Source organism: Pan troglodytes, chromosome 8 (assembly GCF_028858775.2).
Source record: "Pan troglodytes isolate AG18354 chromosome 8, NHGRI_mPanTro3-v2.0_pri, whole genome shotgun sequence".
Taxonomy (NCBI): Eukaryota; Metazoa; Chordata; class Mammalia; order Primates; family Hominidae; genus Pan; species Pan troglodytes.
In genome coordinates, this window is record NC_072406.2 from 109,081,321 (window position 1) to 109,109,095 (window position 27,775).

Here is a 27,775-nt window from a genome sequence, read left to right on the forward strand (position 1 = left end):
AGGAGATCAAGACCATCCTGGCTAACACAGTGAAACCCCGTCTCTACTAAAAATACAAAAAATTAGCCGGGCGTGGTGGCGGGCGCCTGTAGTCCCAGCTACTCGGGAGGCTGAGGCAGGAGAATGGCGTGAACCCAGGAGGCAGAGCTTGCAGTGAGCTGAGATTGCGCCACTGCACTCCAGCCTGGGTGACAGAGCGAGACTCTGTCTCAAAAAAAAAAAAAAAAAAAAGACTGGCTATCTAGCTGTTTCTGCCTTTGGTCTGATGTTTATAAAATAGGAATTTATATTAGTACTACAGACTTGTTTGTTCTGTTGGCTTTATTTGTTCCCCTTAATTATGCCACATACTTAATCAAGTTTTTTTTAGAAAGCTAATTATTATTTTGCTGTAAGTTCCAAAGCCATAACTAACTTGTTTATGGTCATTTCCTGCCGTTACTCATTATAAACTGGCAGCCAGGTCAGTAGTAAGATTACAGTTTAGCATCTCATAAATGAATTTGCTTTATTTTAGTGATCCTATCTTCAAATTGATATTCAGCTCTTCAGTTGTTATAAAGGCCCTATTTAAAGAAAGGACTTTTTCTTTTAAACTGGAATTTTCTCTGATTCTGCTGATATTTTGGAAACTAATTCAGGGGGCCCTATGTCTTAACAGGTGTGGAAATTAGGGAGATTGCATAAGAGAAGTAAAATGGAGAAAATGGAAACTTTTTTTTTTTTGCCATATCCTGAGTTGCGGATTTTTCCCCCCGAAGGACTCTTAACAAACACTATTCAAATATAACAGCATATGCTCGGGATGTGTGGTATTAGGTTTTGTAGCTGAAATGAGTGAATAATTTTTTTAATAGAAAGTGTTAAGTAATATAGTAGATAAGAGTTCTTGTTACATTGTGTTCACTTTATTTGCTTCTAAAAGGTAAGCATTTTAACACAGAATTTTATTTATCAGATTCTTAACAGAATGTTGAACTTCCATTGTTTGACAGGATCTCATTCTTATCTCCCAGGTTGGAGTGCAGTGGCATGATCACGGTTCACTGCAGCCTCGACCTGCTGGGCTTATGTGATCCTCCCACCTCAGCCTCCTGAGTAGCTGGAACTGCAGGCACATGCTGCCATGCCTGGCTAATTTTACAATTTTTTGTGGAGACAAGGTTTCAGTATGTTGCCCTGGCTGGTCTCGAACTCCTGAGCACAAGTGATTCTCCCACTTTGGCTTCCCTAAGTGCTAGGATTATAGGCATGAGCCATCATGCCTGGCCGACTGTAGAGGTTTTGTAGGCATGTAAGAATACTACTGTTTCTTGACTAGTCATTTTTTAATGTTCGTTGTTCATCAGCAGTATGGAGTGATAATGGTTTGATATTTTTTTGAAATAGAATCTGTTCCTGTCTCCTAGACTGGAATGCAGCGGTGCGATCTCGGCTCACTGTAACCTCCACTTCCCAGGTTCACAAGTGATTCTCGTGCCTCAGCCACTCGAGTAGCTGGGATTATAGGTGTGTGCCACCATGCCCAGCTAATTTTGTATTTTCATTAGCGTTGGGGTTTCACCATGGTTGGCCTGCCTGTTTTGGAACTCCTGGCTTCAAGTGATCCGCCTACCTTGGCCTCCCAAAGTGCTGGGATTACAAGTATGAGCCACCGCACTTTGCCTGAATTGTTATTTTAATGTTATCTTTCAACTTGGTGCACTAGAAAGATCACTTATTTTTCCTTCTGTAAAGTGAGGGTGTTACAGACTGAATGGTTTTTAGACCTTATTTCAACTCGTGAGTTGAAATATTTAAAATGATAGAAAATGTCATTTTCTATTAAATGTGAGACAAATACACAAATCCTATCTGTACGAACATTGGCAAATACAGTGGAAACTCTTTATTGAATAAGGTCTCGTAAACCCAGGTCTCACCTTTGCATTGAAACATTTTCTAAAGGAAAAAAAGGATCTGGATATCATGTTTAGATGCCTTTTGTTTATTTTAAGTTTTTGTTATGAAGTGTGTATGAATGTGATACTTTTGCAAATATTAACTTGAAAAGTCACTTTAAGTTATTCATAATTTTTATTTCTATTATGTGCAGGGTAGGTGTTCCTTGAATATTAGAGCGCTAAGGGTCTTGGGACTCATCAGATACAATCAGTCTTAAGCAGAATCAACCTTTTAAAAATATAGATGCCTGGGTCCTACACTAGACTAGATCCACTGAATCAGTTTATAGGAATGAGGCTTAGACATGTTTAGTATTTTCAAAATGTTCCACAGGAAGTTTTTTGGGTTTTTTATTATGGTTAAAAAAAACATTAAAATTTACCATCTTAGTCATTTTCAAGTATACAGCTCAGCATTATTAAGTACATTCATGTTGTGACCACAGGAAGTTTTTATTAACCCACTGATTAAGTACTGTTGATCCCATTCTACTTTTTCATTTTTTTAGGTGAAAAACATGGAACTTGGAACCTTGAGGGACTTGTCCCGCCTCACACAATGAGGTGCCCATAATACTCATGATTTCATACCATCTTACTTATCTCCGTACCACTTTGGCATTCTTGACTCAAGCTAGAATTAGAATTAGGGATTGTACATACTAATAATTTTCCGTTAGATTCAGTTTTAACTAAATTTTAACTATTAATTGAATTTGGCCCTTCAGCAAACTTATGCTGCTTTTTAGGAAGAGAATGAAATCCCTTTTGTGAAGTTAGCCATAAAAATATTGAAAGCATATAAAACCTCAATGTTAAAAATCAGCATTAATAGGTGACTTTCAGAAAGCCCTCATAAAGGAGGTGAGTTGAAGAATAGGTAGGGCATGGATAGGAGAGGAGAGAATACCCCAAGTTTGAGAGATAGGATTTGATGGGCCTGAGTTTAAATGCCATGGCTCACTTCTGTAATCCCAGTGTTTTGGGAGGCCGAAATGAGATGATCACTTGAGCCCAGGAGTTTGAGACCAGCCTGGACAACATGGTGAGACCCCGTCTCTACAAAAAATCCAAAAATTAGCTGGCTTGGTGGCTCAATGCCTGTAGTCCCAGCTACTTGGTGGTGAGGTGGGAGGGTCACTTGGGCCCAAGAGATAGAGGCTGCAGTCAGCCCTGATCGCACCACTGCACTCCAGCCTGGGTGACTAAGTAAGAGATCCTGTCTCCAAAAAAAAAAAAAAAATTGAGCTTTTTCACTTGCTTATTACTACATGATCTTGAACAAGTTATTGAACCTTCCCGAGTTTCAGTTTTCTTATCTGTAAAAGAGGGTCATAGATTTGCTATAAGGTTTAAATGAGATTCTGTTCTGTAAAATACTTAGCACTGTGGCAGGCTCTTTGCAAGTGTTGTATAAATGAAAGGCATTGACAGCACCTGATGGGCATGAATTTAGTGTGAGGGATAGAAGAGTGAGAAAGTCAGATTGACATTATGCAAGAAACTGTATTGATTAGAACACTGGAGAGTGAGGTCGTTGTGTTCATATTAGACTGAAGCAAAGGGCAGCCAATCTTGTTCAAGAACATAAAAATACTGGAATTGTGATTGAAACCTGGAATGCTGCTTTCCTGCATTTCATGGTACTGTTTTAGGGGAATGTAATCAAACCATTAATTATTGTTTCTTTTCAAAGACTAAAATGAAATAAAAGTTGTTTGGAAGTAGAAGATGCTTAAGATTAGAAATTTAAAAGTCATAAAGTTAACTATGTGCATTTCCATTGTATACAAAATTTTTTGTATACTTTAAGGTTGAAGTTTTACATGCTTTGTAGACTTCTTTTTGCATGGGTAGTAGAGTTTGAACAATGATCTAAGAGCTGAGGGTGGGAATGTGTATGTTTAATCATCAAAACTTTTCCAGTGGAAGAAGTTGGGGACAATTATGCCTATTTAATGTGGTTTTATCAATTAGGGGTTCTGTGGATTTCAAACCAACAAATCAGATCACAGCTAACATAGTTTAGAGGTGTTCATTTCAACAATTTTCTTTCTTTTTTTTTTTCTTTTTTGAGACAAGAGTCTCGCTCTGTTGCCCAGGCTGGAGTGCAGTGGTGTGATCTCAGCTCACTGCAAGCTCCGAGTCTTGGGTTCACACCATTCTCCTGACTTAGCCTCCCGAGAAGCTGGGAGTACAGGCACCCGCCACCACACCTGGCTAATTTTTTTTTTTTTTTTTAGTAGAGATGGGGTTTCACCATGTTGGCCAGGATGGTCTCGATCTCCTGACCTCATGATCCGCCCGCCTCAGCCTCCCAAAGTGCTGGGATTACAGGTGTGAGCCACCATGCCCAACCTTTAACAACTATTAAATTGACTTGAGGCTGGGTGCGGTGGGTCACGCCTGTAATCCCAGCACTTTGGGAGGCTGAGGCAGGCAGATCACCTGAGCTCAGGAGTTTGAGACCACCCTGGGCAACATGGTGAAATCCTGTCTCTACTAAAATACAAAAAAATAACCGGGTGTGGTGGCGCTTGCCTGTAGTCCTAGCTACTCTGGAGGCTGAGGCACAAGAATCGCTTGAGCCCGGGAGGCGGAGGTTGCAGTGAGCGAGATCACACCACTTCACTTCAGCTTGGGCTACAGACTGAGACGCCGTCTCAAAAAATAAATAAGAGTAAAAAATAAATTGACTTGAGGTATTTTTGCCAAGAAGACCTGGCAGTGTAATTTTGACTAGATAGAGATGGATTAAGAAAAAAAATCCATCTTCTTGGATTTCTTCTCTACCTACCAGGTAGTTTTTCAAATTGGGTTGACCGGCTACAGCCTATTAATGGATTGTAAGATCCTAACCAGCATTTTATTTTATTTTATTTTATTTTAGAGACAGAGTCTCACTCTGTCGCCCAGGCTGGAGTGAAGTGGCATGATCTCGGCTCACCACAGCCTCTGCTTCCCGAGTTCAAGTGATTCTTGTGCCTCAGCTTCCCAAATAGCTGGGACTAGTAGAGACGGGGTTTTGCCATGTTGCCCAGGCTGGTCTCGAACTCCTGAGCTCAGGCAATCCTCCTGCCTCGGCCTCCCAAAGTATTAGAATTACAGGTGTGAGCCACCACGCGCAGCTCTAGCCAGCATTTTAAAAAAGAAACAATCAGAGTACATAGGATTATAGTAAGGATAAATAATGTTTCATCAAAACTTACATCATCATACATATATACATACAAATTGGAATGTGTGTACTGGGTCACTTTGTAAAAAGTATTTCTTGTTCTGGATTGCTGTTGAAAACCTAGTGGCGTTTTAAAGCCATTATGTAAACCATTTCATCCCAGTTTTCCTGGTACCTTAGAGAGCACACTTGGACTGCCTGTGTGCTTAGTCAAAACCTACATACTTACTGTCTGCCCTTCAAAATTCCCTTCTTTCCCTGCCTCGTTGAACTCATTTTTTTTGAAAGGTTATTCTTTTCCCTTCTGATTATATGTAAAAATGTTTCCTCTACCCCTTTCAATTCCCTTGAAAAATGCATTTGGGAGAATTATTTTCACTACATAATAATTTATTTGAATAGTCCATTTGTGACTGACTTAATGCCTGCCATGAGTTGAGCCCCAAGCTTTAGGCACTGAGGCTACCAAATTGGAAAGGACAAAGTCCTTGACCTAGAGGAGGTTCACAGTCCATGGAGAAGACGGTTAGGTCAATAGTTACAAAGCAGCATAAGTACTGTTTAACAAAATATACAAGCAGACTGTGAGAGTAGAGGAGAAACTACCTAATGCAGCACCAGGGACAGGGTGCTGAGGAGGGTTGTGTAAGCAGTGGGGAGCTTATAGGGGTTTCATGCAGGAAAGTAACCAGATGAGATTTGGGCTTTAGGAAGTTGGCAATTCTGGATAATGTGACGCTGACTCTAAAATGAGAAACGAGGGGCAGAGATATACAATATAGCATTTTCCAAAGAAAGTCAACCCTTGTAGTTAAAACTGGATGGTGTATTGGAGGCAACGGAAGTGATGAAACTAATAATAAAAATTTAGGTAGAATAAATACCTAAATTGAGGTAGAATATCTAGCATAGAGTATCTAAATAACAGGCCTTATAACTCTTATGTCTGCATGTGTGCCTACACATTCAGTTACATTTTGTCTTCAAAGATTCCTGAGTAAAAACTTGAACGTACAGATGATTTTATTAATACTTAGTTCAGTTCTACCCCCAGAACATCTCCAGCTGTAGCCTTGAGTGTTTCTAGAGAGGGGTGGGGTGGGGAATAGTTATAAAGGACTATTAATTCTTATAGCACCCCAGAGAGGATGATAAATATAAAATACATTGCTTATCCTCACACTTTAAAAATACTTAAAAAAATAAAAATTTAGTGTTACTGCTCACCTTATGAATATCAATGAGGTAAAGGGGTAAAATATTAAAAATATTTTTAAAATATTTTTAAATGTATGTCATACAGTCCAAAATCTCACATCTCTCACTGCCTCTGAACCCTCCCTTTTTTAAAAAAATTAACACCATATATACGTTAGATTTTGCATAGTCTTACCAAGGATGATGAAGTTAGAAACAAAAATCAGTTTGGTAGGGGAAAAAAACCACAGAAGTAGTTTGTCAGAGATGTCTGTTTTCTGAGGCCATCACATTTCCAGAGAGCAAATGGAGGCATTGACCTGCTGTGCTTAATGACCCTTGCTCTGACTTCCTGCTCTCCAAGTAACTTTCTGATCATATTTTGGCATCCTGGGTACATTTGTCTGTAGGGTAAAAATATGTTAAAGAATGAACATGAGAATCTTCTTGATAGTTATATTTTTTATTGTAATTTAATAAATTTGACAATCTAGTTAAAATGAAGAAAAATAGGAGATACAATATATAAGCCTTAAAGTGCTTCTGTGATATTTAGGAGGTCTACTCTGTCCCTTATCTAGGGATATTAAGCCTTAAGATGCAGAAAGCTAGCAAACTATGGCTTCATGCCCAGTAAGCTCCCTCTGAAACACCTATTTTTCCCCCAGTTTCGATTATTAGTTCATTATTTTTGAACCTTTATTCTGCTCTTTTAGTGAACGTGGTTAAGAACATGGTAAACTTAGCTATTACAAAGGGATTGCATGCCCTTTGTTTTAGATCAGTACCTCCACACACTTGAACAAATACCATGTTGCCATTAGCAATGGTGTCACTGAGGCTGGGACTTCTATAGGGGTGAAGAGAGACATCCTGGTTTCAACCCCTCACCATTCTCCATGATTCTGATCTCTGGGAAAGGGGATAATTTAACCCCAATTTTGAAAATTGCTTTTTCTGTATCTAGGTTCTATCTACATCCAAATTTAGATAATTTGGATTTCAACCACCTGGAAATCACATATTTAACAGCCTGTGATTTTTATGAACTTCATTTCTCACTTTCCTGTATTCACTTTTGCCTACCCTTTCACTGCTTCTCCTAAGCCAGTTCTGTGGAAAGAAAAGTTTGTTCAGGGGTTTTAAAGTACACCTATGGCTTTCTAAAGAGTGGAAAAATAAAATTTCCACACCCCATGCCAACCTTCTCCATTATGTCTACACAACTTTGTCATAACCTTGGAATATCCTTATATTCAGGTGTGGAGGATACAACAGATGTGAAATAGCCAAGAGTAGATAAATTTCTCCGTGTAGAGCAAGGACTTGTCAGCAGATTTTTTCAGGCCCTCCTGACTATACTTATACTTTCTGTGCTTAAAGGAGAAGAAGTGAGTAAACTAGGGGACACAATTTCAGATTATTGTCTGGCAAAAAATATAACTTGTTATGCCTTGAAGAGGGTGTGAGGAAGCATTTTTATGTTTTATTTAAAGAGTCAAGCCATAGTAATTTATAACCCTTGACTATAGTCAGCTCTCTAAAGCTTGCTTTCCCCTTCTGTTTTCCTGGTACTCCCTGTTTCTGCTATTAAGATTAGCTCCTATCCAAACATCATTCTCTGTGGCTATTGATCTTTTTTCAGTCAAGAAGAATGTATTTTGGTCATCAGTGATATTGCCTTTGCCCATCAAGCAGTTATTGGTAGTTAGAGAGTAAATACCTAAATTCATCACTCCTAAATTCTAGGCTTTCAGACTTGTCACTTCACCTTCATGCCAAATCTCTTCTCCACTTGATCTTTTACTCTAAGATAACATAAGCATTGCCCACCCACCAGTATTAACCACAGGAATGCTTTCCATCGGAAATTAAATGTTGTGTTATTGACTTGGTAGGCAAGTTAAGCTGTGTCTAACCTATGATGTAGATAAATATTGAGTAAATCATTAAAGATGGGGTTATGAAACAACAATCATTCTTAAACTGTAGCTTTTAAAGGGTTTATGAATATTATCTTATCCTTTTACCACACCCTTAACAATTGGGCATGGAACTGAAGATAGGAAGACAGTGGTCAAGGTCATGCACACCATTTCTCACCAAGGAGATAAACTGAAAACTAATTTAAGTATTGGAAATCCAGTTTTTTCTTTTCCTTTATGAGAAGTGGGAGTACTTCCTCCCATTAACCAATCCCTAGGATCTTACTGTGCTTTAGTGGTGGTTTTCAGGTATTTCTGATTAACGAATAATTCACTTGACTATTACAGAGTCCTCTTGATGAGCAGAAGCAGCATGAACTAGCATGAGCTCAAGTCATTTCAACATCTGTTATGAATTACTGTTCTTATAAAGACCTTATTTAGTCAGATGTGAAGGACATCGTATGATACAGACTATAATCTGCACCGAACTAAAACAGTGCTTCCTGGACCTTAGGCCAAGTTGAGGAAATGGTTTGCAGAACAGAAAATTGCATCTCTCTGGTTTCCCTACTAGCTGCCCAACAATATTCTAAGTTAATGCAAGTGCTATATTTAGGGTTTGTTACAAATCTAAGGTCTCGGAAAAATTGAATAACTAGAAGCAAAAGTAAAGACAAGCTGTTTAAAACAGGAAAAACTGGCTAACACCTATTTTTTAACATAAAAAAATAGTAATAGAATTAAATATCAGGAAGTTGAGATTCATTTTTAAAATATCCAAATGATAAAGTGAAATTCATCTAAACTTAGGTGCTATTGGCCGGGTGCTGTGGCTCACACCTGTAATCCCAGCACTTTGGGAAGCCGAGGCTGGTGGATCACCTGAGGTCAGGCGCTCAAGACCAGCCTGGCCAACATGGTAAAACCCCATCGCTAGTAAAAATACAAAAATTAGCTGGGTGTGGTGGCACATACCTGTAATCCCAGCTACTTGGGGGGCTGAGGCCCAAGAATTGCTTGAACCCGGGAGGTGGCGGTTGCCGTGAGCCAAGATTGCGTCACTGCACTCCAGCCTGGGCGACAGAGGGAGACTCTATCTCAAAATAAAATAATAAAATAAATACTTATGTGCTATTAAGAAAAATTCCAGAAAAAAAAGTAGGAAGCTGGATAACTTTGAGGCACAGCCAAAACTGATTTTATTGCTATATTGTAAAGTTAGCTGTTATAACAGGGCCTTTTAATGACACCTGGACAAAGGTTAGTATTCATGTGAAGGCCTCTCAGATCGAAGGGAAGCTGTTGGTGGGCTCATCATGCCTATGTGTCTAGTTGCCTACCAGACATCTCAGGTTCAGAATCATGTAAATATCTTAATACGTATAGTACAGAGCTCTTCAGAAACATACACACCCTAACAACCACCAGCCACTACCTTTGTTACCTTTATTCCTATCTCAGTAAATGGTGCTGCCCAGGAAGAAAACTCAGGAAGCATCCTAGATGTCCCTTTTCCCTCTCCTCTTTTTTGCTAAGAGAAAACAGGAAAACATGAAACATGGTCCCTGCACTCAAGTAGCTTACATCTGCTTGGGAAGCTAAGACAAAAACAAGGCAAAGTCAATACAAGATAAAAATTATAGGATAAATATACAAGACCCTGGCCAGGAGTGGTGGCCCACACCTGTAATCCCAGCACTTTGGGAGGCCGAGGCGGGTGGATCACCTGAGGTCAGGAGTTCGAGACCAGCCTGACCAACATGGCAAAACCCTGTCTCTACTAAAAATACAAAAGCTAGCCGGACGTGGTGGTGGGCCCCTGTAATCCCAGCTACTTGGGAGGCTGAGCCAGGAGGGTTGCTTGAACCCAGGAGGTGGAGGTTGCAGTGAGCCAAGATCACGCCATTGCACTCCAGCCTAGGCAACAACAGCAAAACACACAAGGCCCCGTGTAATTGAGTTTTACCAAGCACAGTGGCTTAGGATTTTCAGGAAAGAATGCAATCAAACCAGGTGGGGTGGTTTTGAGCTGGCCAGTGACAGGCTGACAAGAATACCCTGGTACCTGCTCTTACACGTTGTCCCTGATCCTTTTTATGAGGAAAACATACAAATGATCTTTTTTGTTGATGCCATTTTCTCTGGAGGTTGCCATTTGCAGTTCTGTGGAAAGAAACGTTTATTTTCTTTTCATTCTCCTGAGCTTCCACAAACTACTGCTCTAAGTGTCTCTTAAGGTTGGTGTAGCCTGTGTCAGTCTCTCTGATGCTACTGTTTTTTAGTATCCACATGCTGTATTACATCGTTCCAGGTTAGAGTTCAGTGGATCCTGAACATGTTTCTTTAGCATGCCTTAGTGGTGGCGTGGAAGACACCACCGCCTCTTGCCATGAGGTTGTGAAATACATTCCTACCTACCTGTGGCTGTCTAATGGGGACTAGCTTGAGCCATATGGCCATGGTTGTTGCTTCAGGGCTGGCTGCATGGCCCTTTGGAAGACCTTACATTAGTTAAGGGTAATGAAGATATTGGGGTGCTATTAAGTTATTGAAACATGGGACAGCAGCAGATTAGAGTCTCACAATCATGAAGGAAGTTAGATAATACCTGTGAACTAAATTATTATTCATTTATTCTGTGTGAGCATCACTTTAGAGGAAAGTGCTTCTTCAGCTTTCTTCATAGCACTCTGTCTTCTTACTGCATGCATACCTTGATGTCATTCAACCCCAGGCATCTCATTAATTCCAAGCACTAAAGCTTGCTTCCAGAACCCAGCTATAGGCATGAAGCGGTACCTAGAAAATTTTTGCGAAGAGTTAGGTAATGATTGTGCTTCTTGAATTAGGAAGAACCGTTTATCTCTTCAGTTTTTCTGCAATTAGATGCCATAATATTTCTTCACCCTCTTCACAGACCTTTGTCAACCTTTTTTGTGTATTGCTAAAACGCACTTGGAGTATGTTCTTTGATGCATTGAAAAGGCATCCCACTTATTTATAGTCACCTACCTTGGAAACATCAGGAACATATCAGGAACTAAGGAATAAAGGCTTTTGAGCAGCAGAAGTTGTGGTTAGAAAATTCATGTACTTACCCCTAAAACTATTCCTCAAGCTTTCATTCAGAGCCTATTTATTTTTACTTAAAGTACCATTTTGGCACTTGGGATATGGCTTCTCAGCTAGTGAGTAAAATTCTCTACTAAAGGTAGAAGTAGGACTGCTAACTAAGATCAGCCACTGTTCGGAAGCCAGTAAGAAAGAAGATTTAATACAATACAGGCCACCACTGTAGTTTTTAGGAAGTCAGACTTAGTTAATTGAGTTGCCCCTCAAACTATTAATCTAATTCAGTCTAGTATAATAAAAATAATAGCCAGACTTCAGTAATAGTCCATATGGTAATGATCCCAAGTATCAGGAAGAATAAATTATGTTCCAAGATAATATAATTTTTTAAGACTTCCATCAAAAAAAATTTGAATCTTTAAATATTTGCTTTAAAATGTTTGGTACTTGAAGATTAAACTTTATCCAGAAAATGTACCCCTTTTAGGTTATAAGAAAGCATTAATGCATGTTCTTGATCTCCAAGTTTGTTTGTTTGTTTGTTTTTTGATGTGGGGTCTCACTCTGTCACCCAGGCTGTAGTACAGTGGCATGATCATAGCTCCCTGCAGCCTCAACCCCCTTGGCTCAAGCGATCCTCCTACCTTAAGTCTCCCAGGTAGCTGGGACTGCAGGCTCATGTTAGCAAGCACAGCTAGCCCAGTGATTTTTTACTGAAGCACTTTTAATTTGATTCACTGACAGTAGTGGTAGCTGATATTTGTATAAACTTTGTAGGTTTTTCCTTGGAGAATTTCCAAGTGGTAGATGGGGCAGGTACTCTACTAAGACCCAAAGTGGTTAAATGTTTTGGACAAGGTCACGTAACTAGTAAGCAGCAGGACTACTTACTGGTTCTCCATCTCCACTCTCGTACTGTAGCCTGTAACACATATTGTGCTGTTGCTTTCATCTGATAGACATAGTGACAAAGTTCTTCCTAAAGGGGTCTGGGGTCCTTCAGCAGGGGCCTCCTCCTGCCTGTTGCATGAGCAGAAAAGTCTGCAGCTGCATGAGGATTCTGTTGAGCTCCTTTGTACATCTCATTGAGTCGGAAAGTTGGAAATGTCCTAACAATCACTCATCCAAGGGTGTCACTGATGTCTTGCCTGTTCCAAAGGAAGAAGATAATATTTGCCATTCTTGCAAAGCAGGAGGAGCTTATTCCATATGTTGCCTTTTTAAAACTTTTACTAAGTCCACTTTACAGATAGAAAAGTACTCAATAGGTTTTTTCTAGCTGCTTTCGTCTTTTCTTTCCTTTGGTACATTTTGTCCCCATCGCCAGTATGTACTTCAGAGTTCACCGTACTTGTGTACCTTTTGTAATACTTCTATAATAATATTTTTTCCTAGAGTATTCACAATTCAGGTATCATTGGAAAGTATGAGGTAGGCATTTTCTATGACATTTCTAGTCTTTCAAATCCATGGTCTAATATAGGCCCTTTCAGAAACCCATGGCACTACCGACTAAAACTGCTTTCTTGCTAGTTGTGAAAACAAAAACACAGTGTAACCTTTTCTCTGGTAAAGCAGTTTAGGTTAAGCAACAGATTTGACTAATTTCTTGGTTTTGTATTTAGACATGTTCAGCAACCTTTTCACTACTTGATCTTAAAAATCTCCCTAAGCCCTGAACAGAAACTGAAATTGTCTGAGCACCTGCCCTTTTGTGCTTTGTGCTTTATGTTTTATGTATGTTATCTAATATCTCACAATAATCCTTTGAGATACTGACATTCAGTCCCAACTTACAGATGAGGAAACCAAGGTTCAGAGAGATGACGTAACTTGCCTAAGATCCTGTAGATAGTAAATGTCAGAGCCAAAGGTGGAATCTCGGATCTCCATATTCCACAGCCTATGCTCTTTTCCACTGTGACCCCACTGCTCAGAAGCCAGTGGAGGGTGGGAAGGTAGGAGGTGATGTGGGTTGTCTAGGGTCAGCCTTCCTGTAAAAGTGCCTCATGACTGAGACAGAAAAATCAAAGACTGAAGAAAAGAATTAGCCAGAAGATATTATCAAACATCTGTTCACACATTTAAAGCTGCCTCTGTGTGCTGCTGTATTTCATGGCAAGTCACATAATAGTCTCCTGAGGAATTATAATCCATACAGAGAGAGAGGGAGTTTAAAAAATTATATAAAACTCCAGGAAATTGGAGCACACCAACTGCATGGGTTCAGTACAACCCAGACATCCAGAAGCACAAAGCAGCTAGTGAAAGGCCTGGCTGTCTAAGCAGGTATTGCCTGTGGCATGTCTTGAGTCTAGCATCACCCTTTCACACAGTCCCCACTGTCTGCGCTAAGCTCTAAGGATTTGTCCTGGGTGACTTACTTAAATGGTGGAAAGGGGTTTTTAACATAGAATGATTTCTTGTGGTTGATTGTAAAAGGTGTATTGAAGATCTCGGAGAATGTAGCAAGTGGGCCTTGAGTAAAGATACAATACTACTACCTTGCAGTGACAGGCCTGTACAGTTTAGTGTGGCTTCATAGCTATCTCCTCACTTAAGAGACTGCGAATTGGGACTTGCTTGTCATCTCACCATTTAAAGTAGGTGAAGTTATTGATTTCTATTCCTTTATACTCCCAGGAAAGGGTAGCAGGATTCCTGCATTAGCATGACCAATTGGTCATGCTGAGAAACTATCTTAAAACTGTTAAGTTCTCAGCCGAGTGCGGCGGCTCACGCCTGTAATCCTAGCACTTTGGGAGGTCGAGGCAGGCGAATTGCCTGAGCTCAGGAGTTCGAGACCAGCCTGGGCAACATGGTGAAACCCCGTCTCTACTAAAATACAAAAAATTAGCCAGGCGTGGCGGCGTGCGCCTGTAGTTCCAGCTACTTGGGAGGCTGAGGTAGGAGAATTGCTTGAACCCAGGAGACAGAGGTTGCAGTGAGCCAAGCTCGCACCACTGCATTCCAGCCTGGGCGACAGAGCAAGACTGTCTCCATTAAAAAACAAACAAACAAACAAACAAACTGTAAGTTCTGTAAGTACTTCTAAACCAAGATTTGTACTGTAGTGCACCTCAATTCTTGTCAGTGTTGTGGACTTATAAACCAACGATTATTTAACAGGAATACCCAGACCTAAAATAAAGTATATGTTGACCAACCAGAGTTAATAGTGTGGTCAAAATTTTAGCTTTTTTGAAAAAAATGTATCTGCAGTATTTCTTCTCTTTAAGATAAAAATGATTTTTGAATGATTACTTTTAACGTATGAAGAATATTGTCACTAAAATTTGAGGCTATAACAGGCTGACCTTATAATTAGGTAAATAATTCACATTTATTGAATCAAAAGTATATGAGCAGACTTAGAAGCAGTTTTCGCCAAAGTACCCGCCCTCTTTATAATACAGATAGCCAGGCAAGGTGGCTTACACCTGTAATCCCAGCACTTTGGGAGGCTGAGGCAGGAGGATCTCTTTAGGCCAGGAGTTCGAGATCAGCCTGGCCAACATAGCGAGACCCTGTATCTACAAAAAATAAATAAATAATAAAATGAATAACGTTGGGTGAATTTTATAATGTAAAAATGGTTCTTTGGTAAATGACAATACTAATTCCTTCTTTCTCTTTCTCTGTCTAGTGAGAACTCAACAGAGGCAAAAGCAGTAGATTCTAACAATCAGTCGAAGTCCCCACTGGAGAAATTTATGGTCAAACTGTGTACTCATCATCAAAAGCAATTCATTCGTGTTCTGAACGACCTGTACACTGAATCTCAACCAGGCACTGAGGACCTGCAGCCTTCTGATTCGGGAGCAATGGATGTATCCACTTGCAATGCTGGCTGTGCCCAGCTCAGCACCAAACATAAGGAAAAAGATGCTCTGTGTCTCGATATGAAGTCTTCTGCTTCTGTAGATTTGTTCGTAGACTCATCAGACTCTCACAGCCCTCTACACTTGACGGAACAGACCCCGAAGAAGCCTCCTCCTGAGATAAACCCTGTAGATGGAAGAGAGAATGCCTTGACTGTTGTCCAGAAAGATTCCTCTGAACTTCCAACCACTAAATCGAATTCTGTTAATAGCAGTTCAGTGGATAGTTTCACTCCGGGATACCTCACTGCATCTAATTGTTCCTCAGTGAACTTCCACCACATCCCTAAAATCTTGGAGGGGCAAACCACTGGACAAGAGCAAGACACAAATGTGAACATATGTGAGGATGGTAAAGACCATATGCAGAGTTCAGCTTTGGTAGAAAGTCTAATTACAGTAAAAATGGCAGCTGAGAATAGTGAGGAAGGCAATACCTGTATTATTCCTCAAAGAAATTCGTTCAAAGCTTTATCAGAAGAGGCTTGGAACTCAGGGTTTATGGGGAACTCTTCTAGAACTGCTGACAAAGAGAATACTTTACAGTGTCCAAAAACACCTTTGCGCCAGGATTTAGAGGCAAATGAACAAGATGCAAGGCCAAAGCAAGAGAACCATCTTCACTCTCTGGGAAGAAATAAGGTGGGTTACCATTTACATCCCAGTGATAAGGGCCAGTTTGATCATTCCAAAGATGGTTGGTTAGGCCCCGGCCCTATGCCAGCTGTACACAAAGCGGCAAATGGACACTCAAGAACGAAGATGATATCAACCTCCATCAAGACAGCTCGGAAAAGTAAAAGGGCATCAGGGCTGAGGATAAATGATTATGATAACCAGTGTGATGTTGTTTATATCAGTCAACCAATAACAGAATGCCACTTTGAGAATCAAAAATCAATATTATCTTCTCGGAAAACAGCCAGAAAGAGTACTCGAGGATACTTTTTCAATGGGGACTGTTGTGAGCTGCCAACTGTTCGTACACTGGCCAGAAATTTACACTCCCAGGAAAAAGCAAGCTGCTCAGCATTGGCATCAGAGGCAGTTTTCACTCCTAAGCAGACCCTTACAATTCCAGCCCCTAGACATACAGTAGATGTGCAGCTTCCCAGAGAAGACAACCCTGAAGAACCTAGCAAGGAAATCACCTCTCACGAGGAAGGAGGTGGAGACGTTTCACCTCGAAAAGAACCTCAAGAGCCTGAGGTTTGCCCCACAAAGATTAAGCCGAATCTGAGCAGCTCCCCTAGGTCAGAGGAAACGACAGCCTCCAGCCTGGTGTGGCCTCTCCCTGCTCACCTTCCTGAAGAGGACCTGCCAGAAGGTGGCTCCACAGTCTCAGCTCCCACAGCAAGTGGGATGTCTTCTCCTGAACACGACCAACCACCAGTTGCACTGTTGGATACGGAGGAGATGAGTGTACCCCAGGACTGTCACCTCCTTCCCTCCACTGAAAGCTTTTCCGGGGAAGGCAGTGAAGATGTCATTTCTAGGCCTCATTCTCCTCCTGAAATAGTCAGTAGAGAAGAAAGTCCTCAGTGCTCAGAAAATCAGAGTTCCCCAATGGGCTTGGAGCCCCCCATGAGTCTGGGAAAGGCTGAGGACAACCAAAGCATCAGTGCTGAGGTTGAGTCTGGAGACACCCAGGAGCTAAATGTCGACCCACTCTTGAAGGAAAGCAGCACTTTTACTGATGAAAACCCCAGTGAAACTAAGGAAAGTGAGGCAGCAGGTGGTACAGGAAAATTAGAGGGAGAGGACGGTGATGTAAAATGCCTGTCAGAAAAAGACACGTATGATACAAGCATTGACTCACTCGAAGAGAATTTGGACAAGAAGAAAAAAGGTAAAAAATTCCCTGAGGCCTCTGATAGGTGCCTAAGAAGTCAACTTTCGGATTCTTCCTCTGCTGACAGATGCCTAAGAAATCAGAGTTCAGATTCTTCCTCAGCTTGTCTTGAAATCAAAGTTCCTAAAAATCCTAGTGCAAAACGTTCAAAAAAAGAAGGGCACCCTGGTGGGACAACACCTAAGGGCCTTCTACCTGACAGTTTCCACACGGAAACTCTGGAGGACACAGAAAAGCCAAGTGTCAGTGAACGCCCCTCTGAGAAAGATGCTGAGCAGGAGGGCGAAGGCGGGGGGATCATCACCAGGCAGACTTTGAAAAACATGCTGGACAAAGAAGTCAAGGAGTTAGGAGGAGAGATTTTCCCCAGCAGGGACCCCATAACCACAGCTGGACAGCCACTGCCTGGAGAGAGATTGGAAATCTATGTTCAGTCTAAAATGGATGAGAAGAATGCTCATATCCCCTCAGAAAGTATTGCTTGTAAGAGGGACCCAGAACAGGCAAAAGAAGAGCCAGGGCATATTCCCACACAGCATGTGGAGGAGGCTGTGAATGAGGTAGACAACGAAAACACCCAGCAGAAAGATGAGAGTGATGCCCCATGCAGCTCTCTTGGGTTGTCGAGTAGTGGAAGTGGTGATGCTGCTAGGCCACCAAAATCGGTGCCAAGGCCTAAAAGATTGACCTCTTCAACCTACAACCTAAGACACGCTCATTCTCTGGGCTCCTTGGATGCTTCAAAAGTGACTTCAGAAAAGGAAGCTGCACAAGTAAACCCCATAATGCCAAAGGAAAATGGAGCGTCAGAGAGTGGAGACCCCCTAGATGAGGACGATGTTGACACCGTGGTAGATGAACAGCCAAAGTTTATGGAATGGTGTGCTGAGGAGGAGAACCAAGAGCTCATCGCCAACTTCAATGCCCAGTACATGAAAGTTCAGAAGGGCTGGATCCAGTTGGAGAAAGAAGGACAGCCAACACCAAGAGCAAGGAACAAATCAGATAAACTGAAAGAGATTTGGAAAAGCAAGAAAAGGTCACGGAAATGTAGGAGTTCATTGGAGAGTCAGAAGTGTTCTCCTGTTCAGATGCTCTTTATGACAAACTTTAAATTATCTAATGTTTGTAAATGGTTCTTAGAGACAACTGAAACCCGGTCTCTAGTCATTGTGAAGAAGCTCAATACTCGCCTTCCAGGAGACGTTCCCCCTGTCAAGCATCCTCTTCAGAAATACGCTCCTTCCAGCCTATATCCCAGTTCACTACAGGCTGAGCGCTTGAAAAAGCACTTGAAGAAATTTCCTGGAGCTACCCCTGCTAAGAATAATTGGAAAATGCAGAAGCTCTGGGCCAAATTTCGAGAGAATCCTGATCAAGTGGAGCCAGAAGATGGCAGTGATGTCAGCCCCGGCCCTAATTCTGAAGACAGCATAGAGGAAGTCAAGGAAGATAGAAACAGTCATCCTCCAGCAAACCTGCCCACTCCAGCCAGTACCCGGATTCTTAGAAAATATTCCAATATTCGAGGAAAGCTCAGAGCCCAGCAACGTTTAATCAAGAATGAGAAAATGGAATGCCCAGATGCTCTGGCTGTGGAAAGTAAGCCAAGTCGTAAGAGCGTATGCATCAACCCTCTGATGTCCCCCAAGCTTGCCCTGCAAGTGGATGCAGATGGGTTTCCTGTTAAGCCCAAGAGTACTGAAGGAATGAAGGGAAGGAAGGGGAAGCAGGTGTCTGAAATCTTGCCTAAAGCAGAAGTTCAGAGTAAACGCAAGAGAACAGAAGGCAGCAGCCCTCCAGATAGTAAGAACAAGGGGCCTACGGTGAAAGCCAGCAAAGAAAAGCATGCTGATGGAGCCACCAAAACCCCTGCTGCCAAGAGGCCAGCTGCAAGGGACAGAAGCAGCCAACCCCCCAAAAAGACGTCTTTGAAAGAGAATAAAGTGAAGATCCCTAAAAAGTCCGCTGGGAAGAGCTGCCCTCCCTCCAGGAAAGAAAAAGAGAATACAAACAAAAGGCCTTCCCAGTCTATTGCCTCGGAAACACTGACGAAACCTGCAAAACAGAAGGGGGCCGGTGAATCCTCTTCAAGGCCTCAGAAAGCCACGAATAGGAAGCAGAGTAGTGGAAAGACTCGGGCCAGACCCTCAACGAAAACCCCAGAGAGCAGTGCAGCTCAGAGAAAGCGAAAGCTGAAGGCAAAGCTGGACTGTTCGCACAGCAAACGGAGGCGGCTGGATGCAAAGTGATTGGAAAGATGGTAGCCAAGAGTAAAACTGTTCTATAGAAGTAACCTTTTATTTTGCATTAACTAAATCTGCTTTTATAAGCTTATCAAGCCTTTCAAATTTACAGTTAATGGAGAACACCGTAATTTGAGATGTCAGAAAATGCATCTCAGATGGAGAAGGGAACTTGCAGAGTCCTTCTCTGAGGCTAAGGGAAGTTATATATTATATTCTGGTTGTTCCTTGGGTTTTAAACTTGGAACCAAGCAGTTTTCGTTTTTAAAAGTACAGTGCCTTATTTATCCTTTTTGTTTTTAAATTTACAAAAGCTAAAAAGCTGATCTATGTGATTAAAGGCTTGTATTTTATACTTGATGCACAAGCACTTGTACTGTAGCCGAGAAGACCACCATCATGCACATAAAAGGAGCTTTTCAGCAGCCACCCTGCAGCATCTGCCCATGAACAGATGCCCCTCTTTGCAAACCCCAGCAGTGAACTTCCCTCTCTGTCTTGTTTGTTTGTTTAGATGATGTTTGAAAGCTAAACCAAATCATTTTATGGTATGCAGAGGATTTATAATTATAAAAGATTACTATTTCTGTTACCCCCTTTTAAAAAAGATCATGTTCATTGTTGGTCCCTCCTCTCACCTTTGATGTTTTGTCATTTGAGAGCATGTATTCTAAATTATGTGCCCATGGGACAAGAGATATGTCACAAGTGTTAATTTTTGTTTACAAACTCTAAAAAATCATTTGCATCCCCAAACTGTATTACTAATTCTCACCATCTTCTTCATTTCTGGTCTTGCTAGCACTCCTGCAAGGCTTCCATCCTACTTCGGGAGGAAAAAGCCTAGGATTTTTTTTTTCCATCTTGTAGCTGTAATTTGATGATTAGGATGAAAATGACTCTTATTTTCTTTCTTACCGAGAGTACTTCCATATTCAAAGAAAGCCGAACTATTATTTCCAGTAATAGGTTTAAGAATATGTATGTCCATGTGTGTTTGGGTGCATTTGCATGTGGTTATCAGCCACAAATGTCTCCCAATCCCAATTTTACAGTAAAATTTTTTCCTATGCAGTGTGCTTGGGTGTCCCTGAGTTGAGTAATTAGCAAAGGACAGATGGTTTAAAAGTAGCCCAGTGTCTCTGTGAGCATCCCCAATACCACTTTGGTACCAGACTCAGAAAGATCTAAAACAGCACGGAGTTATGTAAAGGTTAGAGCAGCCTTGCAGTTGGAGGAAGCAGCTCCAGCATCTGTGAAGAGCCCACACACCCCCTACACCCAGAGCTGATGTTCAGCTGTATGCTCCAATGTGAATGTACTTGTTGGAGTAGACATTCATTCTGATTGATTAACACCATCCTAGTAGTTAAATGCTTGTAGTATCACTCCTGCCGTGTCATGTCAGGCTCTATTCCGTGTCTCAGAAGTGAGAGCCACAATGTTTTAATGACTTTGTTTGCCTTTCCCAGGTGAAGCCTGAGACGGGCGCATTGGCTTCAACCTAGTGCCTATGACCTTGCTCCATTATTATAGTGCAGCGTGTACTTGACTTTTCCATTGGGCCGCTCTACAAAAAAAGGCTTGGTTGTTGAAGCCTCAGTCAGCTTCCTTAACCGGTTCTGTCACCAAAATCGGCTTGTATGGACAGCTGCTGCCCTGTCCTTTTTATTTGAAAATTTTCCATTTAGGTTGTTTCAGATCTCTTTAGATAAGCCCAGATGGACTTTTTTCATGCAAAACATGATAATACAGGCCTTCTACCCATTCTGTTAAAGGTTTGCTGTATATCATGGGAACTTCTGATGATTGGATAAGACTGGAGAAAAGTATTTGATTTGTGAGAAATTTAGAATTGTGTTGAATTTCATAGCTAGAGAAGCTTGCTGTCTTATGAAGCCCTGATTTTTTTTCATGTCTTCTCTATCTGATGAGTCTTTTTCTTTTTAGTATCTTTGACTTTGGCCATTCAAGAGCTACCTACATTAATAAAACTGCTGAGTGTGTATGTTGGCAACCCTTTCTCAGCATTAAGTTGCACAGAGGCATTAATGTGTTTTGAATAGGTTCATTTAATCTTAAAAAATGGTTTTAAGGTTTTAAAAATATCTTTTCATATAGTTGTCACTGGATATTGTGTTTGTGGTGACTTAAACAGCTGATGTTTGCCAATGTCAGGCATGCTGATTCGTGTACAGAAGAGGTGCCCCCTTGGCTGCATACAGACTACCTTGTAAGGTGCTTGGATTAGGTTAGGGAGAGGTGTAAGGTAGTAAGTGGGTGGAACTTTTCCAGTTCCAAGTTTGTAATTCATTCCATTCCTTTTCTAAGTTGTTTTTCATTTTTAAAAGCTCAGTTAAAGATAATAGCCTTCTTTCCCATTCTAGGCTGTGTGTGAGAAAAGGTGTTAATGTGTATGTATGTATTTTATATACCTAACAATGCAATGGATCATCTTTAAAATCAACTTATACTTTATAATAAGGACATTTAAATAGACCAAGAGTCTACATAATTATGACACTTAAAAGTTTAGAATTTTTTATATTTGTTGAATCTCATTTTTGCTGATTCAGTTAATTTTGTTAATAGAAGAAAGAAAACAGCAAAACTTGAGGGCCAATCCTGCAAGGCCCTTTGATACCTACAGCAGGTACTGGCAAAGCAGTTTCCCAGATACCTCCAAGCTCAGGTGTGGTATTGACTCAAGTCTGTTATTGTTTTCCCTACCTTGCAAAAACCTTCTTCCCAGAGCCATCTTCAAGAATGGCTTACCACACCAGATGCAGAAGCAGTCCATCCCACATTCCAATCCAAATCAGAAAGGAATTCTCCTGGGTGTACACTCAGTGAAATGACTGTCCCAGTCTTGGGGCTGAAGTTGATGACCAAAGGACACTGGTATTCTCTGAGTTTCTGGAGAAGCTGGAAGATGCCTGGGAAGCAATCACTGAAGCTCTGCCATAGCTCCCGTAGAGGAGGGCCCTCTTCAGGACACCCACTTTCTATCCTACGAGACTCCCTGCTATAGATGGACATGCAGGAGACCACTCCCTCACTTGGGGTCCTGAGCCTCACCCCTAGCACTTCCTCAGACAGGTAACAATCTTGCAGCACAGCAGGAAGGTTGCAAACCTTTATTCTGCTCCTGAGGCTTCCTTCATAGGAATGCTGTTAGTTTCTGTAAGTCACCAGTCACTAGCCCCTTGGATTCCTTGTTAAAGACTTCTGTGCAGCCTTATTTAAAATGATAATCTTAGGCTGTGAGTCTCCTGCTGTACTGTTCCTAAAATCGTATGGATAGAAGAGGTGCCCTTAGTCATCCCTTTACATATGTGGTGCTTTCTAATGGGATCTCTATGCATCACATACTATGCAGGTGAATTTCTCACTGTTCAGATAGGTCATCAGTAAAAGGCATCACTTCAAGATAATTACTTTGAATTGAGGTTTGGCCTCTTTTCCTGCTTTGTAATGGGTTCGGTCATGAGGGTGGGAGCTGTCATTCACATTTATGGGCAGCATTCCTGTTGATTAGTGGACCTAAGAGCCAAGTAGGAAAATATAGCATGCTACGTGATACAAGCTGGAGGGAGATGCTGTAGTGTTACTATCAGCAAGTTCTGTGCAGACTGCCTTTCGGATTCCAGATGATCTGTCAAGGGTCTGCCAACTGTGGGCTGGTCGCTTGTTTGTGTAAATAAAATGTGTTTGGAATATAGCCACACCCATTTTCTTAAGTACTGTCTGCGGCTGCTCTGTCTGCGGCTGCTCTGTCTGCGGCTGCTTTCGCACTGCAAGAGCAGAGTTGAGTAGCTGCGGCAGAGACCCGTGTGGCCCTTACAGCCTAAGATACTATCTGGACCTTCAGAAAACATCTGCTGATCCCTGCTTGAGAAAGTCATCCTTTTCAGGAACAAATATTCTTGATTTTCCTTCTCTCTTCTGCCCTTTTCTCTCTGTTCTTCTTTATTTCTCATTTTCCTTGTCTCCATTTTTTCTTTTCAAAGGAGACATGTTATATCGATATGCACTACTATCCCCTTAAACTTGAGCAACCTTAGCATTCCATCTTCTTAAAAAAAAACCATCACAGTAGCCAAAATGAGGCCACCTTACCGTATCGAGCCGGAACCCACAAGCAAATAGGGATTCAGAGTTCTAAAATTATGTGGCCTGGGCCTCTCATTTCACTCACACAGAACTGGCTCTGGCTTTATTTCTTGTTTATTAAAGTAAGCCAAGATTTTGTTTCTGGTAAAATTAGTTGAGACTACTTTAGTTGGACTTTTAGTCCTCTGAATGTCACATTTAGATATGGAAAATGTTTTTTCACAGAGTAGAAACAAAGTCTGATCACAATCCCAAAGCATTGTTTATTCTTATATAATATTTTGGTACTGATACCTTTTCAGCCACATACTTTCAAAATAATTTTATTAAAGGTAAGCCAACAAATAAAACATAGAGGCTTTTGAAGTGCTTTAATAATGATTTAAAAAATTGGAGTTATAACCAGAGTATGACTGAAAAGCTATTATAGTCTTCCTCCTTTTCCAAAAACTCAAGGATAAGGATATATATATGTATATGTGTGTATATATATATATATATGTATATATATACATATATATATATATATATATTTTTAAATAGAGACGAGGTTACGCTATGTTGCCGAGGCTGATCTGAAACTCCTGGCCTCAAGCAGTGCTCCCACCTCAGCCTCCCAAAGTGCTGGGATTACAAGTGAGCCACCGCACCAACACAAGTATGAGTTTCTATGCTGTTTTTTTTTTAAATGTGATTCAATGTCCTGTCAGTGAAAAATTTTTGTCAGTGGCCCCAAATCACTGATCGTTTTAGTTGTTTTGAAACAATTATCATTTTGAATTCTTAGTATTACTTTGATGTCTTATTATGACTTGATATCCACTGAAATACTGGAATTTTTTTTAAGTATGAAATTGATCTGTGTAAGGCGGTCTTCATATCCTAGCAGTAAGTGCTATTCCCCATGCTTGCTCTCAAATCCTTTTCAGGGGAAAAATAAAAAGATTATTGTATTTAAAACGAGCAGAATTGTGGGAGGGCCTTCCCCTCCCCCCGCCCAGCCCCCAGACAGGGTCTCACTCTGTCGCCCCAGGCTGGAGTGCAATGGGCATATGGTCTTATCTATTAGGGTATGTAGTTTAAAAGTGCAGTTTTTTGAAAGTATAGTCATCTTCATTTTTATGACGCCCACTGCAGGCTCAAAGAGATTTTCACACCTCAGCCTCCTAAGTAGCTGGGACTACAGGTGCATGCCACCACACCCAGTTAATTTTTTTTTTTTTTCCAGTTTTAGCAGAAATGAGGTCTCACTGTGTTGCCCAGACTGGGAAGTCTTTTGAGGCAGCCTTCAATATAATTCATCCTTTGAAACATCAGAACAGAGTCGTGTATTCTACAATGGATGGATTGGAAGACTTGAGGGTCCAGTCTCTTTCCTTTATAGATAATTAGACTCAGGCAGAAACTCAGAGCTCTCAGGGCTTTGCTGTGCTGTGCTGTGTCATGCCGTCCTGGGGCCCGGGGAACCACCCTGAGCACTTTGTGGAGTGTGTCCTTGCTCAGGCTTTTGCCTTGGGATTGAACCGAAGCTGCTCAGTTCCTTCCACTTACCTCCTCTCTGTCTGATCTTCCTTTTCCCAGAGCCTCAGTGCTTGATGCTCAGTGCTCAGGAGATGTCCTTTGCTCCATCCTTCAGAGGGGCAGTTGTGTAGTTATGCTGCCGGGTGAGCACAGACACACATACTTTCTCCCCTAGCTGGGACCATCCCACACGGGGTGCTCAGTATGCATGCCTCATGAAAGCATAGACTGTCCATTTAAAAAAAAATCAGGTACTCATGGTATTACAATATGCCAGGGGTTGGACAAATGGATTTTCTACCCTTTTTTAAAGGGTTATGTAAAAAAAAAAAAAAAAAAAAAAAAAAAAAAGCAACTATATGTGGCCCACATAGCCTGAAATATTTACTTCCTGACCCTTTTGTGGAAAAGCTCTACTGATCCTTATAGTAGTCATTAAAGATCAAATTGTGTAGACAGGCACAACTTTTTTTTTTCATATGCTCCAACATTTTTTCATACAGTCCAGCAATTCTTTTAGATTTTAGAGTGTCTTGCCTGTTCATCTCAGTACACAGCTGCTGTTACAGATTATTCCTGAATAATGCTTTTGCGTTAAGAAAAATTATCCCCCTTTGCCAGTTGTCTACTTGTTAATAAGTTGTGGGCCATGTGATCATATCTATTAGGGTATGTAGTGAAAACTAAAAGTGCAGTCTTTAAAAGTACAGTCTTCATTTTTATGAATCAGAGTGAACTTGACTGTGGTAGACATTCCATTAACAGCAGTTCAGCACAAACAAATTACTCATGAACTTAAAGCCAAGAATAGTGCCTCTCCCTGAAAGTATGCGATGTGTTGGTTTTACCCCTAGAACCCTTCATTTCTCTTTTGTATCATATACTTGAAGGTTTCTCACTCTTCAAGCTCTGGTTGTGATATGAGAACATAAATGCCTGGTGTTTGCCTGTTTGATTTTCGAGTGCAGACCACACATTCTCTTAAAAATACCAGCATGTCTGTGGCATCTTGTCAGGACACCGGCAGCTTTAGACAGAACAAGTTCAGGGCTCTCCAGCCCAGCCCGAGTCACTGCTCGTTCTGAGGAGCCATCCTTGGCACCTTGCCCTTCCTCCTCCTGCCTCTGCTTATGCCGCCAGCCCCCTTCCAGGAGGCATATTCTCTGGGACAGTCCCCCACTTCCCCAGTGTGGCCCTGAACACAAATTTGTCACACTAGAAGCATTTTTCTCTCAAAACTCTGTTTTCCTCTAGTATTTAGTTGTTGGGTTTAAATGCTATTCAATTTATCCACTTTTTTTTAAACCCCAGTTTTCTGTGATCTGCACCTCATAGTTGTCTTGTAGCTAAAGCTGAGGTATTTGGGAGCTAATTTTTGGGAAAGAGACTATACCAACAAGATTTGCATAATTTTGTATATTTATACCACAGGTAGGGATTATTTTTAGAGTCACTATAGCTTAAGGTTATTGATTTCACTAGTGTGGTTTCTGCATTCTAAATAGTTCTCGGAGACTGTGTTAGTAACTGGTTTCAAATACATATATATAATATTTATACACACCACTGTGGAATTTATTTCACTGTGTAAATAGTGATATTTTCCTGTTCAGATACTTCTATAGAAAGTATTTATTTTAACAAGAAAATTAACTGTCAAAAGGGCTTTCCAAAAAGTGTTCTTTCTAGCCACCCATCCTCCCCAGCTACCATGCTCAACCATTGAGCCCCCAAACAACAGTGAAAGCAGAAAGGTGTGGCCTTGAAACCTTCACTGTATTTGGACAGATGCAACAGAAGCACGTCTCCCCCACTGTCACCCCATCCCACAACAAAGTGGGACTCCCATCATGGGTATGGCTGTGCCAGGCATGGCATCGGGTGTGCCCCATGCAGCCTACTTCTTGCATGCACAGTTGGTACATTTAGCTGTATGGCATCGGGTGTGCCCCACGCAGCCTACTTCTTGCATGCACAGTTGGTACATTCAGCTGTACACTTAACAGCCTGTACAGGAAAATGAGCCTTAGTTGTAGCCCCAAGGAAATCCAAACCCATGCTTGTGAGATATGGAGAAACCACTGGTTGCCTAGAGAAAGCATTAAGGTGTATTTCCAGTTCCCCTTTCATGTTGATGAAAGACACCTATTCACACTCTAATTAATCATGGGAGATAAGCATGTTACCTTCTGCACCTTGACTTTGCTCGTGAGCACCTGGCTTTCCTCTTCCTCCTTCTCCCCTCTCTCCCTGTCTCAGTGTGCATCTGTGCAGATGTGGGCCAGTCCCCCTGTAACCAGTGGTTACAGAATGATACCATCTGTTCTAAGATGTGGTCAGCTTTACTTCTCAGGAGTCCTGTCCTACAATTCAGAGCACCCCTAGATGGGATGGAACCAGTGCTTTATGATCATGTTCCTCTTCCCTGTGCCCTGTCCTTCGGCACCCCCATGTTAGTCATGATCCTCATTGTGCAGGGCTGGCTGGACTGAGAATTGCAACTCCGGGACAGCAGGGAGCTTTGGGACTAGGCACGCAGGGGTTTTGTCATCCATTTGAACCATAATTTGCATATTTTCTTACGGCCTCCCTTTGTCTTTTCTAAACTAATGAGGCAGACACTTGAACAGTAATGCTGGAGAATGTTTTTTCTAGGAGACTTTGTAAGCAAATCTGATTTTAAGATGAAATGTGAATGAGAAACTAGGTGCCAGGGAATTTAGCACTGAACTAGACAGTCAAAACTTTTTTAACTTTGCAGGAAGAAATAAATTTTGCTCTCGTCTAAATGTTCACAAGAAGTAATGTTGTAAATAGTTTTCTAAAAATATTTATTACTTGTGC

At 41.3% G+C, this 27,775-nt stretch overlaps 1 protein-coding gene across 26 annotated transcripts in view; it reads left to right on the forward strand.

Annotated features, from left to right (window-relative positions):
- The window catches only part of LCOR (ligand dependent nuclear receptor corepressor), a 155,142-nt gene extending 131,382 nt beyond the window's left edge, over positions 1–23,760 (forward strand). For 25 of the 26 annotated variants that reach the window (XM_016919013.4, XM_016919012.4, XM_063780911.1 and 22 more), the window contains one exon: positions 14,965–20,376. In XM_016919013.4, coding sequence (XP_016774502.3) covers positions 14,965–19,303 — 4,339 coding nt within the window. In that variant the 3' untranslated portion in view covers positions 19,304–20,376. Of the gene's footprint in view, positions 1–14,964 lie in introns of all 26 variants that reach the window. The other variant, XM_016919008.4, reaches the window with a different exon arrangement.
- Positions 23,761–27,775: the final 4,015 nt, after the last annotated feature.